The sequence below is a fragment of the Podarcis filfolensis genome, assembly GCF_964270895.1.
Source record: "Podarcis filfolensis genome assembly, chromosome: 10".
In the NCBI taxonomy this organism is placed as follows: domain Eukaryota; kingdom Metazoa; phylum Chordata; class Lepidosauria; order Squamata; family Lacertidae; genus Podarcis; species Podarcis filfolensis.
In genome coordinates, this window is record NC_139612.1 from 39,198,984 (window position 1) to 39,217,719 (window position 18,736).

Here is an 18,736-nt window from a genome sequence, read left to right on the forward strand (position 1 = left end):
TTTCTGGAATAGCCTTCTTCATGATATTAGTGGAACAACACTCATTCCCAGCAACTGGTGATCGGAAGCTCGGAGCCCATGAATTTGAAACCAGCATGGCTAGTAGCCATTGATAACCTTCTCTTCCATGTATTTGTCTAATACCCTTTTAAACACACCAAATCTGTGGTAGTAAGATCCATAATTTAAATATATTGTGAAAAAGCACTTCCATCAAGGCCATATCCAACATTCTCTGACAGAGTTTAAAGGTACACAACAACAGAATCCTACACAGCAGTTGCACTAGCAGAGGCAGCAGCTGATTCTTGTTGTGCAATCTGTTCCACAAGAATACCGGTAGTTGGTAACAACGTGAAACAAGTACAGTATACTGCTATCCTATTCTTGGCCTGTTTTCTAATAAGGCGAATAGAAGTCTGAGGTACCAATCTTCATTGAGAAAATATCCCAAGGGAAATGATTGTTTTCCCCATCTCACCACCTCTGTTGCTTTATACCAAAAGAAGAGTTTTCTGTTGACTCATCTTGTTTTACCCTCAACTGATGTCCCAAAACATTTATCTGGTAAGCTCTGTATAGCTCTATACAGATAATCTGTATGCTCCATTAGCTCAGTAAATTCCCTAAGGTATCTAAAGCATTTTTATCAGGGAAGCCAAGAGCAGGGATGATAGGAGGGTGGCCACAGGATGAGTTTTCTGGTGGTTGGTGCAAAATATTAAATAAATTCACAGTTGTTGTCAACATGTTGAATGTTTCACTAGAAGGGCTGAGACTCTTTTCAATTTTCTAGCAGGAGCCTTAGCGAAGAGATATATTTTGGATATCCTTTCAGCTTTATTTATTTATTTGTAAAGTTTTGAATTGTATTATATACCATACTGAAATACTATTTTACTTTTATGAGGGGGATAATGGAAATCAAGGAAAATCTCTTACCTCTTAAATGCAAAACCTTCTCATATGGCCAAACTGTGGTTAATACAATAAAAAGAAAATAGTTTATGGAAACATAACCCTGCCATTTTTTTACTTCTCTCATAAAGGTGAATTCCTCTTTTCTTCTCCAAATGTGTTTTAGTATCTTATTAATAACTAGAGGTGAACATTTTTTCTTAAGATTTTCTCTTCAGAAAAAAATATATTCATGTGTATTTGAAAAGATATATGTAAAAACAATTAAGATAACCCATGTTAACTTTAACTGTTGCTTTTTATAATAGCTATTAGTTTTCTGAAGCTATTCTGACATTGTTTTGTACAGGAGAGGCTATATAACACACAACAAGGTTTTGGAGTTTGCCAGTACTGTTTAATATAAAAACATACATACATTGAAAATATTGTATTTTAGACAATTAAGAGGTATCCAAACTTTTCTTTGACATGTGGAAAGATATATAGTTAACTTTGAAGACAGTGATCCCAGAAATATACATCCTTATTTTGGTATGCTTGCCACTAACTGAAGCCAATTATAGAGATGAATGTAGAAGGTTTGGTTTCAGATGACTTTTAAAAGAGAAGACTTCTAAATCTGCTCATCAAGTTCTGGCCAGTTATATATTCTCAGATGTAATTCTAGATACTGCTGAAAAGGAAGTCTGCATATCTCTCTACATTCTATTTTAAAAGGTTGTTGAAACTCAAATGCAGTGAAAAGATGAAAGTGCATTGTTGTATTTAAGAGCAATGAATTAACGTTGTGGGCTTATGCCTGCTTAAATTTACACATGCCTGCAGTTTCACTGCGTACATCCCCTTGAGTGGGTTACTGCAGATGCTCAGATGAATGGAAATCATATGGGTATATTGTTTGGTGGATTATGACACAGAGAAGTGGTAATGAGAGCAAGGAGAAACAAATTGCTCCTCTACAAGTTAGCTGTTGTAGTCCAGAAATAGCAGCATCCAGGGATACAATAATCATGTACTTTGTGCAGCAGATGTTTCCTAATCTTGCGTAAAATTATATTTAGGATATTTATAAATGAAAATTTGAATATATTAAGAGAGTATTTTAACCAAGAATGCTAACAAAAGCAACATTTTAATATTGCTTATGTTATGTAAGCATACTGGTACCTACATTCAGGCTTTATTCCTATGGAGTTTGGTTGAGTCTTCAGTTGACTATTCCTGCCCCACACCAAGAATAATATATATATATTGGAAGTTTCATTTCCTTTCCCTCCAAGTAATCCCTTTGTGTTGTTGTAAATACCACCATCTATATAATTTCTAATTGTGAAAAGCATGACAAATATTTACCTCAAATCTCATGCACAGTGGAATACTGAAATCTGTTGCACTCAGCTAATCGATAGAGACCACAGAAATATACCACATGCTGGCAAGGAAGTAAAACATAGTAAATTCAGCAATTTTGTCTTGGAATGATCTATTAGGTTTTTTCTTTTTTTTTACATACATAATGATATCCACTCTGCAGGTAAGTTTCCAGTATTTGGCTTTAATGTTAGCAAACATTTTAACAGGCAACAGGTATTTCTAGCAGAAATGCATTTGTGCATCTATTTGTAATTTCCAAGTTGTATTACAGATCGTTCATAGATACAGCGGAAGGAGGATGGCTGGATTTCCCAATACTGCACAGGGTTGCTAAACAGACTCACTCCTGAATAAGAAGCCTTTTTGGTGTTGTATCCAGGAGGACAAAAATCATTGGGACCAACGGCAGCAATTTTATTGTTGTGAAGGTAGACCACCTGGAAAGTAGAAACATTGTAGAAGTGAGACAGGCTATTGTGTTGCAGAAACCTAACATGGGTCATTTATCATCATTTCTTACATGGATTTCCACATACTAAGCCAAAATCACTTTTTAAAAATCATCCCTTGAGCAATCACTGTAACCAGAGTAGAAGAAACTTGCTCTCACTCATTATTAATACTTCACTCTGCCCACCGGGTAACACACTAAAGTTCCCTGCACATGGCTGTCAACTTTCAGATTTGAAAATAAGGGATCAGCAGCCAGTGTGGTGTAGTGGTTAAGAACGGTAGTCTCGTAATCTGGGGAATCGGGTTCGCGTCTCCGCTCCTCCACATGCAGCTGCTGGGTGACCTTGGGCCAGTCACACTTCTCTCAGCCCCTCTCACCTCACAGAGTGTTTGTTGTGGGGGAGGAAGGGAAAAGAGAATGTTAGCCGCTTTGAGACTCCTTAAAGGGAGTGAAAGGCGGGATATCAAATCCAACTCTTCTTCTTCTTCTTCTTCTTCTTCTTCTTCTTCTTCTTCTTCTTCTTCTTCTTCTTCTTGAAAATAAGGGATCAGCAGCCTTACCTGTCCCAGGGACAGTCTATGGGATATCTAACAATCCAGGGTAGCAGCGGAAAACGGTGCTGGAATAAGGGAATTTCCCGCAAAAAAAGCTATGTCCCTGCATTGTGTTGACATCTCCATATATTTGTTGCCATCCTTGTGATACTACAGGAAGACCAGAAGGCAGAAGCTCTTTTGATCCTCTTATATACATTTCCAAAGCATATATAAGTCCTAAGCAGGAGTTATTGTGCTTACACAATTGGGTTGTGAGGGGCATATGTCCCAGCCCCATTCTCCCAACTTTTCCTTTGATTGCACGCACTTAGAAGCTTCTTTGTGACTGGGAACACTGATCATGCAGATGTTGTTATTGCAGGAAAACTTTTAAGTGTGTTCAACCACACCTGCTTAAAAACTTTCTTCAGACCTTCCCACTCATTTCGGGAATGTCAGCAATGGATCGGTTGGAGATGAGGATATTGGGAAGTGGGGACAGCATCCCCCTGCACCCATGGTTTAACCACAATTCCAATAGCACCAGAGTAGGGCTGTAGACTTGAACAACCCCAATTTATCACTGTTGAGGAATGCTCTCTGTTACACATGGGGAACAGTGAGTGACACTGAGAATAATGTGGCCAGTCTCTGCTTGTCTGCTGCAGTCCCTGCTTTCCCCCCCTGGAGCCACTGGATTACAAAAAGACTATTGATACTGTTTTACATCAAATGAAAATAAGATACCTTGTAATACAGATATTATCACAAGATCAGTAGCTAAGCAAAGTGGGTGGAAAAACATAAATGAAAATGGTTTTTTGTCCACCTGGTAATTAAACTAGTCTTATGTTATCTGTTATTTATTAATTTATATATGCTTTTATTCCTATGATGGAAGTGCAAATAGCAAACATCAGGTTCCTAGGTAGTGTCCGACCCAGGTAGCTAGCAGACGCAGACTATCCTGTGTTAACTTCAGGAAGGTTACTATAACTTTCAGAAAGGTTGTTGGATAATGGCATTCAGACCAATTGTTACATCCCTACATGCACCATAACTTCATATAATTAAAAAGGCAGTTCATCAGAATTATATATTACAGCTAAGCATTTATGTATTAGTTAGTGAATGGAGGAAACACAGTTTACTGCTCTATTAGAGTTTCCAACATCTTTATTAGATGTAGGTACTACTGCCAGTCCTATGTTGCCTGTGAGATATACAATAATTAGAAATGTTGTATATCACAGTCTTATGATATACTTTACCTGTACATATTTGTGTTCTCCAAGCCCAGGAGGTACTTTGGCAAGCTCATTGTGGTCTAAATGCAATTCTCTCAAATGTGGCACGTTAGCTAGAGAGCCATTATCCAGGCTAGCAATGTTATTGAAACTGAGACCAAGCCTGCAAGAGAAAAATATTGTGCAAGCTGTAGTGAAATAACTGTTCTCATAGATATTTGTTTCTGTAGATTCATCGCACATTAAACACCTTGTAAGTTATTATCTGTATTCTCTAGCCATGCCACAAAAACAGGAAAATAGTGCACAAGTTGCTATACTAAAAAACATGTACTATAGTTACATTTAATTCTGTTGCACGTGGCCAGTTGTAGTCATGTATTGTGCCTACATAGGCTTATTACAAAGCTAATTTCACATCATACAATTATCACTATGTGCACAATATATCAAATTAATAACTGGGTAAAGGTAAAGGGACCCCTGACCGTTAGGTCCAGTTGCGGACGACTCTCGGGTTGCAGCACTCATTTCGCTTTACTGGCCAAGGGAGCCGGCGTACAGCTTCCAGGTCATGTGGCCATCATGACTAAGCCGCTTCTGGCGAACCAGAGCAGTGCATGGAAATGCCATTTATCTTCCCGCTAGAGCAGTACCTATTTATCTACTTGCACTTTGATGTGCTTTCGAACTGCTAGGTTGGCAGGAGCAGGGACTGAGCAACGGGAACTCACCCCATTACTGGGATTCAAACTGCCGACCTTCTGAGTGGCAAGCCCTAGGCTCAGTGGTTTAACCCACAGCGCCACCCACGTCCTTTAGTAACATGGTACTTAGTACCATATTATTTTAAAGTTAGATTTTAGTACCAGAAAAGATTGCAATATCTCTATACATACTGCTGCAGCTAGAGATACCTGTATAACAAGAATATCAATGCACGCCAAAGCAGGTGGGAGGTTGCTTTGTGTAGTACAGCATAAAAAAATAGAATTATTTGTGGAAATTGGGAGAACCCAGCAATATAGATGTAATTTTTAAGAACTGGTTCTTTACAGCTTTGTTTTTGTGGTAGCATGTATACAACTCCAGGAAATATGTATTCCAGTCTCATATTAGACATTTACTCAACGAAGGTAGGGCAAACTACATTAGTATATGAAAATTGTTCATTTAGTATATTTTTAGCCTACCTTGAAGACTATTAAACACAGAAAGATGAAACAATTTAAAGCTAGAAAACTAGCTAATGTAAAATTCAATACATTTTCAGTAACGGCTTCTTTTCTTGCCAAAGTGCTTGGAATGATCCAACTCTAAACAGCCTGAAACTTGTTAACAGATGCAGCGAGCTGTGGCTGTTGAGGAAGGTTTAGGCTACCAGTTTTGCATAATGCTGGGCATTTTTATAAAATAATAATTACTTAGCCAAATTGGTTAGTCCTTTTAGACTGTCTGCATCAACTTTGTTGATTTTGTTGCCATCAAGGTGAAGTTCTGTCAGAGATGTGGGAAGACCTGCAATAAAAGATGGAGAACATGTGTTGTAAAGACCCATGGAAAGTAGACTGTATACAAAAACACATTGCACACAAAGCTCCTGTGGGAGTCAGTGGTTGGTGTGAGCCCATCCACATCATTTCAGGGGTGATGAGGCATGTTTGGCCTTTACTATAACACAGTTCCCAAGTGCAACCCTCCCTCCACCCTTAGAAGTAAACTGCAGACATTCACTTACATGGGAAGAAGTAAATGTGCACTTTCTGGTTCATTTAGGGCTGCCATACATCCAGGATTTCAGAGTGTCCTAGTTTTTACTTTTTGAAATATGGCAACCCTAGGTTCGTTATGGAGGAATCTGAACTTGCTCGCTGCCCAAGAAGGTCCTAGCTGCCTTGTTTATCAAGCTTGGTCTTTTCTGTATAGCTACTTTTTAGACTCTCTTTTTTGGTCTTGCTAGAATGTGACAATGTGGTTTTCAGATAGATAGACAGACTGCTAATTAGTTGGAGATTTATAAATGAAAGATAGAGTGGTACAAGATATGGATGGATCGCTATCATTATAATATGCTGCAATTGCACGTGTTCCATCCTGTTTCTACGTTTATGTGATTTTTTAAAAAAGCCACCAATTAATATATGAATATGTATTTAATTATTATATATTATGGTAACACATCTTGTTCAGTTTTTGAGTCGAGAACTGTACTGCAAAAGTTGAAGAGAAAATCCGAAGGATAATTATATTATGATCTGCAGTTCATGAGGAGCAGATCAGGTCAGTTCACACTGGAATTCACACAAAATAAATTCCTTATTTACTCCAATCAGTTCAGCATTGACTCTGTCCCTCTGCATGTCCAGCCTATGCAATATGCAGAGCATTGTTTCCCAAACTTGGGTTTCCAGCTGTTTTTGGACTACAATTCCCATCATCCCTGACCACTGGTCTTGCTAGCTAGCGATGATGGGAGTTGTAGTCCAAAAACAGCTGGTGACCCAAGTTTGGGAAGCAGTACTGTTGGTCAGTGGTTCACCCATGCTTGTGATTGTACACAATCATTCCTAAATCTTAAAAGCAGAATGTAAATGGGATATAATAAAGGATGACCATGCAGAATGATGGAATTAATCTCACAAGTTTGAATAAAGCATAAGTATATACATACTTTATATTACTAGTCTCTGCTTCTCTATGGGAAAGTCTGCCCTCCTAAGTGTGAATGATAAATGCATATTTGATACCACATAGCGTACTTTTCCGTGTATAACGCGGCCCCATGTATAGGACGCCCCCTAATTTTGGGGACTCCAATTTAAGAAAATGACCCAGAGTTGTGGAGCTTTTTGGGGGGAGGATGGCCCCAAGTTGTTGAGCTTTTGGGGGAGGATTGGAGTTGTTGAGCCTATATACAAAAAAGTACGATATATACTTTCCATTTAAACTTGAGTGTCTTTTGTTACTGTATTCTAAAAGTAAAGTAATATTCTGCATGTGATGCATTATTTGCATTCAACAATTTTTTAATATTTTTTACAATTACACAATTTAAGATAAAAATATAAAATAAAGTTCTTCATAATATTTTGGCAGTGATGCTGTACACAGCCTCAGTTTCCCAAATAGTGTGCTTACCTTTAGGGACAGTTGTTATATTGGTATCTGAAATACGGATGTAAGAGAGTCTCTTCATCCCTTGAAAGCATCCATTTTCTACACCTGAGCTTTTTAATGGATTGGTACCCAGTTCTAAAAATAAGCAACATTGACAATTCTTAACCAACAGATCAATACCCCTCCCTCCTTAATTCTTCTCTAATTGTGTTAAATTGGCTGCACCGTACTTTGCGAAATAATTCCAGCCTTACTTTTAAAATAAAAATCACATTTAGTGTTGTGATACCTCTGTAAAGGTTCTTTATAAGAAGTGATAACATTCAGCTGGTAAATTCACAGGAGTTTTCTTTTACTTGATTATATTTTCTGGGTTGCAGCATGTTGTGAAAATTTCATTCCATAAAAAATTGGAAGCTGGAGATTTTAACAGCCTAGCTGAACACTATGAGACAAATGTTTACTTCAACTCTTCCTTTTGATTTCTCTCAGTTACACCCTCCTTTATAATGCCCAACTGTTACATGAAAAGTACTTTAGCAAACTCAGTATGAACCAAAACACTTGATACGCCCAATTACACTTCACTTTTTCACATTCAACCACCCACTGTTACATCCCCCCCTTGGAAGTGTTTACATCAATAATAAAATTAAGAAATTTCTTAGTCTGGATTCTGTCAAATTCTACTGACTTTGAATTTTACCATCTTTCATCTGATAAAATCTTATCATGGACTCTATCTGTAAGCAGCGATGCATACCTACGACAATCATATTACTTAGTCCATTGAAGACAGCTTTCCTTAGTTTGTTTATTTCATTTTCATGTGCTCGTAGCTCCTGCAAGCTTTTAGGCATGTTTTCTGGAAGTTCCTTCAAATTGTTTTTGGAAAGGTAAAGTCTCTCCAGTTTCTTGAGTGGAGCAAAAGCTCCCGGGCTGATTTTGCTGATTTTGTTGTTAACAAGGATCAATGCCTGTAAAGCAAGAAACAATAAAATAGAACTTTGTTAATGCCACACATGGGCATACTGTTAAAGGAAGATACAAGTATCCACTAAAGATACAAACGTCCATTAGAATGTTAATTCTCTATGTCCTACAAGTTTGTACAGTCATACCTCAGGTTACAGACGCTTTGGGTTATTTCCAGGTTTCAGAGGTTGCACATGTGCAGAAGTGCTAAATTGCACTATGCGCAGAAGTGCCAAATCACAACCCGTGCATGCGTAGACGCGCCGCTGCAGGTTGCGAACGCTGTGGGTTGTGAACGTGCATCGCTCACGGATCACGTTTGCAACCTGAGCATCCACTGTAATGTGATTTGGCCTTCATGTTTAGGACTGTGACATGGGGAATGGGGCCTTTAACTCTCCAGCTGTTCAACTGGAACCTAGTGCATACTCTGAAAATATGAGTTTACTTTGGCTTTGCTCTGAGAAATGACTGCAGTGTCACTGCAAGGAATCTGACGAAGTGACAGTGGTACAAACTAAGTACTGGGGGATGCCCCAGTAGTTTCCTCCAAGTACTGTATCCTCTCCATAGTAGCTGCTGTACAGAAAAGTTATCTGTGCTTAAGAAAATGCATAAAGGATCATGTAAATGCAAGCCTTAATAGCCCCTCCCTCTCAATGTCTACCATATCTATAGTTATTTAAGTCTGGACAGAAGTTGAGGTTGCCTCCAGCAAGAACCTTCTTCCATTAATTGAATTAAACCTACATTTACATTTCCTGGGAATCATCATATTTCTCCACAAGGGATGTCTCAGTCACTTGTCTGAGAGTTATGACATCCTTGTCACCATGCTGCAGGAAACATATATTGACTGTAAAGACTCAGTACTTAAATTAATTAACAATTAGTCCCCCTTTTGTCCAGCCCTGTCTTCAGAAAGATCACCCTTTGGGTTAAAGCTAATGCCAATCGAGAAGATTTTTTCCTGTGTGGGCATCTCTCAGTCCCTACTTGGTTCAGCTTTCTGCACAGATCACTGCCCTGATCCATTTTTTTGGAAACTTCCAGGAAGCTGCTTCATATCACTTTCTTTCAAGACACTCCAACCCTATAGATCATTGTGGGAACTAAACCTCCTCACCTTTAACTAGATAGCTATCCTTATTTCCTCTCCACAACTTCCTATTTCTCAGCTGTACTTTTTGTTTTACTGTTTTACATTAGTTAGGACCTTTGCAGGAGGAAGTATCATTACAAAAAGAAACATCTTTTATTTTTCTATTTTGGGGAGGGTTTCTCATAAGCCGGGGTGGAATCTGCCTGAAGGGAAGGCTAAGGATTGATTAGAATATCAAGTCTGTCACAGAAGACATAATAATTAATCCAAGTGTGCTTGACCATTGGGAACTTCGATAACACACATTGACATGCAAGCATCTGTTAGGAATCTTGATTGTGATTGTGCACATAAAGGCAATAGTGAAAATTAGAAAACCATTTATATCTCCTTTGCTTGCAACAGCTATTTTCATCTCATTCATTATTCTCCTGTCTTCCTTATTTCTTCAGTCATGTTCTCTCTGAATTCTCACACTAGTCCAGTTCTAGTCATTGACATTCAAGCTTTTCCCCCTGGTGCATTTAGGCCTCCATCTATATTGTGCCTGGTTCCCATCTATATTCCATGTAAGGTATTCTTTAAGCTCTGTCTCTGTAATAGGAACATTTTAAGCTTATGGTTCAGGGAACATGGGTTTGGGTAGACTGTGACTCATAACAGCTGACCATCTTTCTATATTTATTTGCCAGCTATTCAAGCTACAAAGCCATTTTACTCATTACCTGCCATTTTGTGTAAATAAACCTTATAGTCATTGGAACTGGTTTTATTAGTGTTTACTAATTTTCTGCAAATAAGCAAAGCAATGTTTTGCGTGGACAGGCGGAGTCCCCAGATCCCGCGCGGTCCCCCCGTCATGTGGAATAACGACTCAAGACAACGTGCTATGGGATTAAATTGGTTACAACTTTATTAAATTTCAAATGTGGGTAGACCTTGGCTCAGGCGTTGGGCCTTCTCCCTCCCCAGTCCCCAGCCAGGGACCTAGGGAGCATCAGGGTTATCCAGTGTGTGTGTGTGTGGGGGATGGGCCGGCTCTGGAGAACATATGTTCAAGCAGAGATAGCCGCCCCCGTTACGCCGCCGCCACAGGGGAGAGCAATGACGACCTTTCAGCGTACGGTCAAAGCCTCCCTTCAGAAAACCCCTTTAACGGGGAACCTGGTATCGCCGCCACAAAGAGGAAGATGGACTAAAGGATTCCGCCCAAGGCCTGATACCGCCAAAGTTGTGACGTTTTGCTACGGGAAAGGCGAAACCTGCCAATGCAGGGAAATTCCTTTCTGGCCCTTTAACAGCGACCTGAACGTAGCAGCGCCCGCATACCTGTGAAGAAAAGTTAACCTGCAAAACCTGTGAAGAAAAGTTAACCTGCAAAATAAGACATTAACTGAGGGTGGGTAGGGTGGGAGAAGCTCTGGAGCCAAGTGAGGATTCCCAGGTAAGATCCTCCCTCTACTGTGTGGGCAGGTAATCCCTCCCCTACCTGGCCTGGTCTCCTTGGCAACGCTTCCCCCAGGTGGGATTGGACAACTGACTGAGGTAGGCGGAGACCTCCAGGTATCCCACCAGAGGGAAGGCAAAGCCAAGCCTATGCTGTTGGAGCCGCTCCAGATCTAGGGGCTGCACGCGCCCACGCAAAGGGCGCCCCCCGTTTTAAGCGGGGAGCGGTCATTGCAGAGTAATCAGGTCCATTGCAATAACCTCTGTGACATACAATTATTTCCACTGAAACTCCCAGGAGTGATGGTTCTGTGAACATAAATGAGCAGATCTTGTAACACACACACACACACACACACACACACACACACACACGTAAACATAAATGTACACGTCCTAATCAGAATCCCCATGATTGTCAGAGTTGGCTCAGAATTTAATTTATATAGCTCATACAGGACTAACCAGTTTTTTCATAATGAAACAAAGTACTTTGGTTCTCTAGATTTAAGGCTCAGTACATACATTCTGTGTTGTCACAGCTATTCATCTTGTGCAAGTTCCAAATTGATGCTATGTCTGAGTCACTCAAAAAACCTCAAAGTTCAAGCCCCTCAGATTCTCACACAAATTTCTTGTGTGTAGAACCAAGAAAAGTGTTCCTTGTTCACAATTTGTGTCTACTTGAACTCAGACTTGGAATAAGTTTTAAATATCTGGTCTGTGTCTTAATATCTAAAGTGCCTTTGAAAATGTGAAGAGCATGCTTCCTCCATCACTGAACAGCTATATACAGTCTTCTCAAATACTTAGGAACAAACTGCACATTGCTTTAAATGTAAGATCATTATTAAGAAGAACCCCGCTGGATCAGGCCAAAACCGCATCCAGTCTAGCATCCTGTTCTCACAGTGGCCAGCCAGAGGCCTAGAGAGAGACAGTACCTGAAGCCAACAATATTCTCTCTTTAAAGGTGCAAGGGGTCTGATTATGGAGGGTTTAACTCTCTATGTGCTGTAGTATCAATGCTGTTTGATGAGAGAGAAAAGCTATTGACTTCTCTTCATGCATGCTGTAGACCTGATTCTGATTGGATCCCACCCATAGCTGCTATTAAAAAAATACACTACCAACAGGCCTTAAATATGATCACACATTCAATGTATTACATTGTTTGTTCCTATGGATCCAGTGCAACTGGCATGGCTTCCATGCAGTCCTTAACCCCAACACCTTCATTTTTAGCAGTTATTGCCCCCTCCTTTGCCATCATACTGTACAGTCAAAACTGCACACCATTGTTAGTCCAGGAAAATATTTTTACTCATGATCCCCTCTCCTCCCCAGTCCCCAAGGAAGTCCATTCCAGATCCCACACCTGCTTCTTTCTAGTTACAAAAGGTAGGCATCTTCCTGAGTAAGCTCCTGGACAGGAACTTTGATTTCACTTTTCTGTTCTCCCTCATTCTCTGAAAGGGAGGCTGGTAGCAGTAGCCAGACATCTGTGAGGTGGAGGGGAAGTTGATCTTCTGAAATAAATGGGTAGAACTAATAGGAGATTCTTAGGGACGCGGGTGGCGTGTGGGTAAAACCTCAGCGCCTAGGACTTGCCGATCACATGGTCGGCGGTTCGAATCCCCGCAGCGGGGTGCGCTCCCGTTGCTCGGTCCCAGCGCCTGCCAACCTAGCAGTTCGAAAGCACCCCCGGGTGCAAGTAGATAAATAGGGACCGCTTACCAGCGGGAAGGTAAACGGTGTTTCCGTGTGTTGCGCTGGCTTGCCAGATGCAGCTTGTCACGCTGGCCACGTGACCCGGAAGTGTCTGCGGACAGCGCTGGCTCCCGGCCTATAGAGTGAGATGAGCGCACAACCCTAGAGTCTGGCAAGACTGGCCCGAACGGGAAGGGTACCTTTACCTTAATAGGAGATTAGAAAGTGAGCTTCAAAGAGATATTTTTTTAATGGAGTGCTCTCTCTCTCTCTCTCTCTCTCTCTCTCTCTCTCTCTCTCACACACACACACACACACACACACAGACAGACACACACACCACTCTCCATAGCTAGGTGACCAACCTATTAAATAACTACAGGGAGGTGACAGGGTTAATCTTTCATCTGTTCTCTGTCCCCTTCCTTCTTGACGCACCACTACAACCACAATATAATGTAGTATATAAATTGCATTCACTTCATATGCAGCAAGTAAACTGAGGCAGAGATTGATTTGCTCACTGCCACATAGTCACCAGAGCCTAAATCACTGGACTACAGTAGCAGTCATATGGCCCTACTATGTTATGTGAACCTTTCTTCTTTTGTGCTGTGTACCTGTTTCCTTGTCAGACTCTCTCAAAAATATGAGATTAAATATATTTACATTTGGAAAGTGCTTTGAGATGTTTGGAAAGCAATAATTATTCAGGAATAATGTTCCCTTGTTATTTTGATCAGTGGAACACAGCTGTAGAGCATATTTGCTCACTGAATGCATTATCTTACTTGTAAGAATGGAAAAACAGATGGTTCAACTCTCTGTTTTGATTTCTAGCCATTCTAAATCCTTTCATAATTAAACTTATGCCAGCTATCTTTAAAACGTGCAGGAGGAAAAGCTGAACATTTGCAAAGATCAGAAAATATATAAACAGCTGCAGGGAGGGAAAACATGAAGAAAAAGCAAAAAGAGGAGAAACTATTATTTTGAACAGTTCATGTGTTGTATATTTTCTCTCTAGTGTATTTGATTTCCTGTTCATTGTCAGTAAAACAGGAGGTATGTTTTGCAGATGGCTCCACTGTGTATATGATAGATGTGCATGGTTTTAATTTTGTATACTAGCCAGGAGTGGCCAGATCTCGGAGAGGAAGAGGTCACTCAAAGTTCAGCAGTGCTAGCAGAAAGCCTTTCCCAAAAACATTTACTGTTCATTTAGCTGTGGACATATTTTTCTCTCTTCAACTCAGAGCTACAAGGACTACCACTGAGATATAAATGACCAGTCCATTTTAATACGAATCTCTGAACATTGTTGATAATGTTCTATATATGTTTATACACCACCACAAACAGAAGCTGCTTAAAAATAACACAAACCCTTCCCCTGCATGCAGTAGGAGCTTCAGAGCACTTTTTGTTGGCAGGGGTCAGCAACTAGATTAGGGACTTGGAGAGCTGCAGGGCCACTAGTACAAGGTGAAGGTGGAATCAGGCACGTTGCTGGGTCACCCTGGAGCTGATGCAGTGATCGGGTCTAGATTTGTATACCTGCAGGTCTCAGGGCGGTTCACAACCCAATAACCCTGCCAACAACCCAATAACCCTGCCAACACAAAATAAAAACTCCCCAAAATAAAAACAATAACCCAGTAATATCCCCTCCAACTCACACCCTCTCATCAATGCTGAACCTAGTCATTAGCTGGATGAATTGATGATAAATACAACTTTATACGCCAGTGTGGTGTAGTGGTTAAGAGCGGTAGTCTTGTAATCTGGGGAACCGGGTTCGCGTCTCCGCTCCTCCACATGCAGCTGCTGGGTGACCTTGGGCCAGTCACACTTCTTTGAAGTCTCTCAGCCCCTCTCACCTCACAGAGTGTTTGATGTGGGGGAGGAAGGGAAAGGAGAATGTTACCCGCTTTGAGAATCCTTAAGGGAAATGAAAGGCGGGATATCAAATCCAAACTCCTCCTCTTCTTCTTTTCCTTTCCTTCCTACTGCTTTAAATTAAGGTGACCGCTTCGGCGGGAAGGTAAACGGTGTTTCAGTGCGCTGCTCTGGTTCGCCAGAAGCTGCTTAGTCATGCTGCCCACATTACTCGGAAGCTGTCTGTGGACAAACGCTGGCTCCCTCAGCTAGTAAAGTGAGATGAGCATCGCAACCCCAGAGTCGTCCACGACTGGACTTAATGGTCAGGGGTCCCTTTACCTTTTTATAGGAATTCCATACCTTGATTGTTATTATTTCTTAAACAAATTACTAACCATCTTCTAGTGGTTAGTAAAACCACTCAAAAGGAAGTTCACAGAATAAACACGTCAAGCATAATAAGCACCAACCAATAAATACAAGAAATTGCATTTTCAGAAGTCTTTAAAGCAAGCAGCAAATAAACCCCACCCTCAGAATATTAACCCAAAGTGAATGAGTAGAAAAACACCCAGAGCCACTCTTGTCTTTAGCATTACTTCACTTATTTGACAGTGGATTCTGGTGAGAGATGAACTTATGGCAGTAAGTCATGTAGCACTTTGGCTGCTAGCATACCAAGTGAATAGTGCCAGATTTAGCTGGCTATCAAACACAAACTCCTCCTATCCTAAGGAGAACATATAGCAAAGCCAGGTGGGAATACTTGAGAGGAGGGATTTGCCTAGACCAAGGCTGCTAGACATGCTCATGGCAATTAGAGTACTAAAAATTAAACTGGAATGGGAAAACAGGGATGTAGCCCATATGTTACTGCTAGGCAGCCACACAAACATCTAATAATCTTGGGGCAAGGTAAAATTCTCCAGCAGTCTGGGTGAGCTCAAAAACAAAAGAAAGCAGTGACAGTTACAGTTCTGCATGAAGGAATTTTCTTCACACAAATGTTCTCCCAATAGTTTATATGATGGAATCTCTCTGGGATTTTGTATTTTGCAATTGTAATTGTTTGAGTCATCTTGAGTTCAGTCTTGCATGGAATTTGTGCCAAATCTGTCCAAATGTTAATTTTCCCCGATCCATTACTTCCTTTTGCATAATTAATTCATTTATAATGTTTTTGGAGCCCCCCCCCTTTCCATCAAGCTGTGTTGCTGGAGGCAGTGGCCTTTTAGTCACAATATTGAGTCCCTGGAAGGAAACAAAACTATATGATTCCCTAAAGATGTTACTGTTACCTAAGGCCACCACAAAATTTCAAAAAATACTGCCTATGCTTCATTTCTCAGTTAGGTGCTAAGCTACAGGTAAAGCAACCAGTCAAGTGCCTGCCCTTATCTCACTCCATATGCTTCTCCCTGACTGCACTGTGCATGCCGACTCCTGTGGCTCAATCCAACATATGATTACTTGGAAATTAATCCTGCTCAGTACAACTGTCCCTACTCCCAATAAGAGTGCATAGTTGGTTGTAACCCTGGAAGCCAGGGCGATGAGGAAGGGAAGTCATCAGTCTAAACAATAAGAAACACTCAGTCTGAACAGTCAAAACATACTGAATTGAGGGTTACAGATAGGTAGCCGTGTTGGTCTGCCATAGTCAAAACAAAAAAATTTTTTTCCTTCCAGTAGCACCTTAAAGACCAACTAAGTTAGTTCTTGGTATGAGCTTTCGTGTGCATGCACACTTCTTCAGATACACATGAATTGAGGGGTTATTCTGCTCTGAGTCTAGCTCAAAAGCAGCCTCAAATATACTAACCAGTTTTAATATAATGGATAGTACATTTTTAATCATGTTTGCTGGGTTTTCCTATGCTGAGGATGGAGAAGTAAAACCACAGGATTCCTTGCTAGTCTCACCATAATGCCTTGGTCCCTCTGCCTTCCAAGCAGACCTTCAGACAAAGGTCTGTCCCAAGCACTATGAGCCACAATCAGCCCACCTCAAAGCGTAAAGGCCTTTGTGCATGCTGTGGCCTGCTGCAGGTGTCCCCTATTTTGTTTCTGCTCTTCACTTTCATACAAATCCCCATTTGGTATAAATTTTTATGTGTTTCAGAATATCTCTAAATTGATATATTCATCTCGGTCTTCAATTATTGCACAGCTGATGGGTATAATTTGTCCACCCTCTTACCATCTGTCCTGTGGGTGACAACTTTGTCCAAACTATGGAGACAACTGAAATATTAAAACAGTCCTGCTATGGGCAGTACTGCATGTTGATTTTGTTGTAAGAAACTCATTAAGTCTGGAAGTAAAATATGCGTGTACATGTGTCTGGGAAACACAGAACAACCTTATTTCTCAGGTGCATGCATTGCACATACAGTTATTTCACACTGGTGTTTCCTGCAGCAGTTCTAATAGGTACCATCAGATGTTTTCAATGGTAGTTGAGGAACCAGGAAAATAACCAAACTTCTGCTGTGTATTCAGATATATTGGTGTTGTTTTTCATTTGGGCACTCCTAGCCACTGAAGCTACCTGGGCACTCCAGTGACCGTGTAGAAACCAGGATGTGCCAACCCAATCCTTCCAGGGCAGTATAATCCCATCCAGGGCAGGCTATCACTCCACATCCTACTACTAAATCGATTTCAGAAACAATTGCATCCACCCATTGCTAAGATCGCAGAAGGGAAGGTTGTCTCTTGCAAATACCTGTTTTTTGCTGTCTGATGTTGCGAGAGATATATCCTTTAAGTTTAGAACATCTAAATTTCTTGGTAAGGCTTTACAGGGGAGATGGGGGACAGGAAATGATTTATGCACTAGGGGTCAGTGAGTAGAAATGTAAACCATTATTAGTAGCAGTATTCTTGTTGTTGTGAAGCACAATTCCCCTGTCCCTCTGATATGCTCCAGAAGGATACTCTGGCCACCAATAGGAAAAAGCACTGAGAGGAGAAAGAGCAGGGTCACATCCACCCATCTCTCTTCTGATAAATGTCATGAACCAGGGTAGCCAAGGCAGTTTCAGGGCCATGACCAGACCTGGAGCCATTGTAATGAATGCACCTAGCTTATTCCTGCTCATTAATGTCAATAGATCTACTCTGAGTAATACTAAATTGACTATAACCCACAATTACAGTAGCAATAGTGGCTTAGTACATAACCTTTATATGTTTATATGCAAAATATTTATATAGTACCAACAGCAAGGTAGATATTATTCCAGGTCAGTCTCTGAACCTACTGAAACTGATCAAACATGTGACTAACATGTAATATGTATTTCACTGCAACTTACATGAAGATCCTTCAAGTTCTTGAAATCTCCATCTTTTATTTCAGTGATTTTATTGTTCTGTAGGTCCAGTAGAGTCGTATCTGGGGGGAGATCCTTTGGAACTTGATCCAGACCTGTAATGGGATTTTAAAAATAGCAATTAATAAGAACAAGTTAAAAGTCCTGCTGGATCAGACCAAAGGTCCAGGTAGACCAACATCCTGTTCTTATAGTGGCCAACTAGATGCTTATAGTAAGCCCACAAGTAGGATATGAATGCAACTTGTAACTCGTATTCAGAGGCATGTGGTCAACAGTGGATGGAGAATATAGCCATTATGACTAGTAGCCACTTATAAGGTTAAATGGTTAACCCTGAATGGTTAAGTCCAGTCAAAGGCGACTATGGGATGTGATGCTCATCTCGCTTTCCGGCCGAGGGATCCTCTTTGAATTTATCTATTCTTCTTTTAAAGCCATCCAAGCTGGTCACCGTCACAACATACAAAAGAATAAAGATGTGTTAAAGAGGATCAATGGTTACTTATATCTTCATTATTGAAGCAGAGCAACTGATTTCAAGCTTTCACTACCTAAAAATTGAAAAGATTGATAACAACTTCTACTCTGAAATGGACAAGTGGTTCATCTACCTCAGCATTCTGTCTTTGATA

The 18,736-nt window shown here is 40.5% G+C and overlaps 1 protein-coding gene and 1 long non-coding RNA gene across 4 annotated transcripts in view; one reads left to right on the forward strand and one right to left on the reverse strand.

The window, feature by feature from the left end:
* The window catches only part of LOC310743323, a 183,655-nt gene that overhangs the window by 43,975 nt on the left and 120,944 nt on the right, over positions 1-18,736 (forward strand). The gene's annotated exons all lie outside the window — the stretch shown is intronic.
* Positions 1,294-18,736, reverse strand: part of DCN (decorin) — a 29,979-nt gene continuing 12,536 nt past the window's right edge. The window contains exons 3-8 of the mRNA XM_083573479.1: positions 18,084-18,196; positions 8,413-8,626; positions 7,671-7,784; positions 5,957-6,050; positions 4,557-4,695; positions 1,294-2,732 (exon numbers count right to left, since the gene is read on the reverse strand). Coding sequence (XP_083429605.1) covers positions 2,538-2,732; positions 4,557-4,695; positions 5,957-6,050; positions 7,671-7,784; positions 8,413-8,626; positions 18,084-18,196 — 869 coding nt within the window. The 3' untranslated portion in view covers positions 1,294-2,537. The remainder of the gene's footprint in view (positions 2,733-4,556; positions 4,696-5,956; positions 6,051-7,670; positions 7,785-8,412; positions 8,627-18,083; positions 18,197-18,736) is intronic.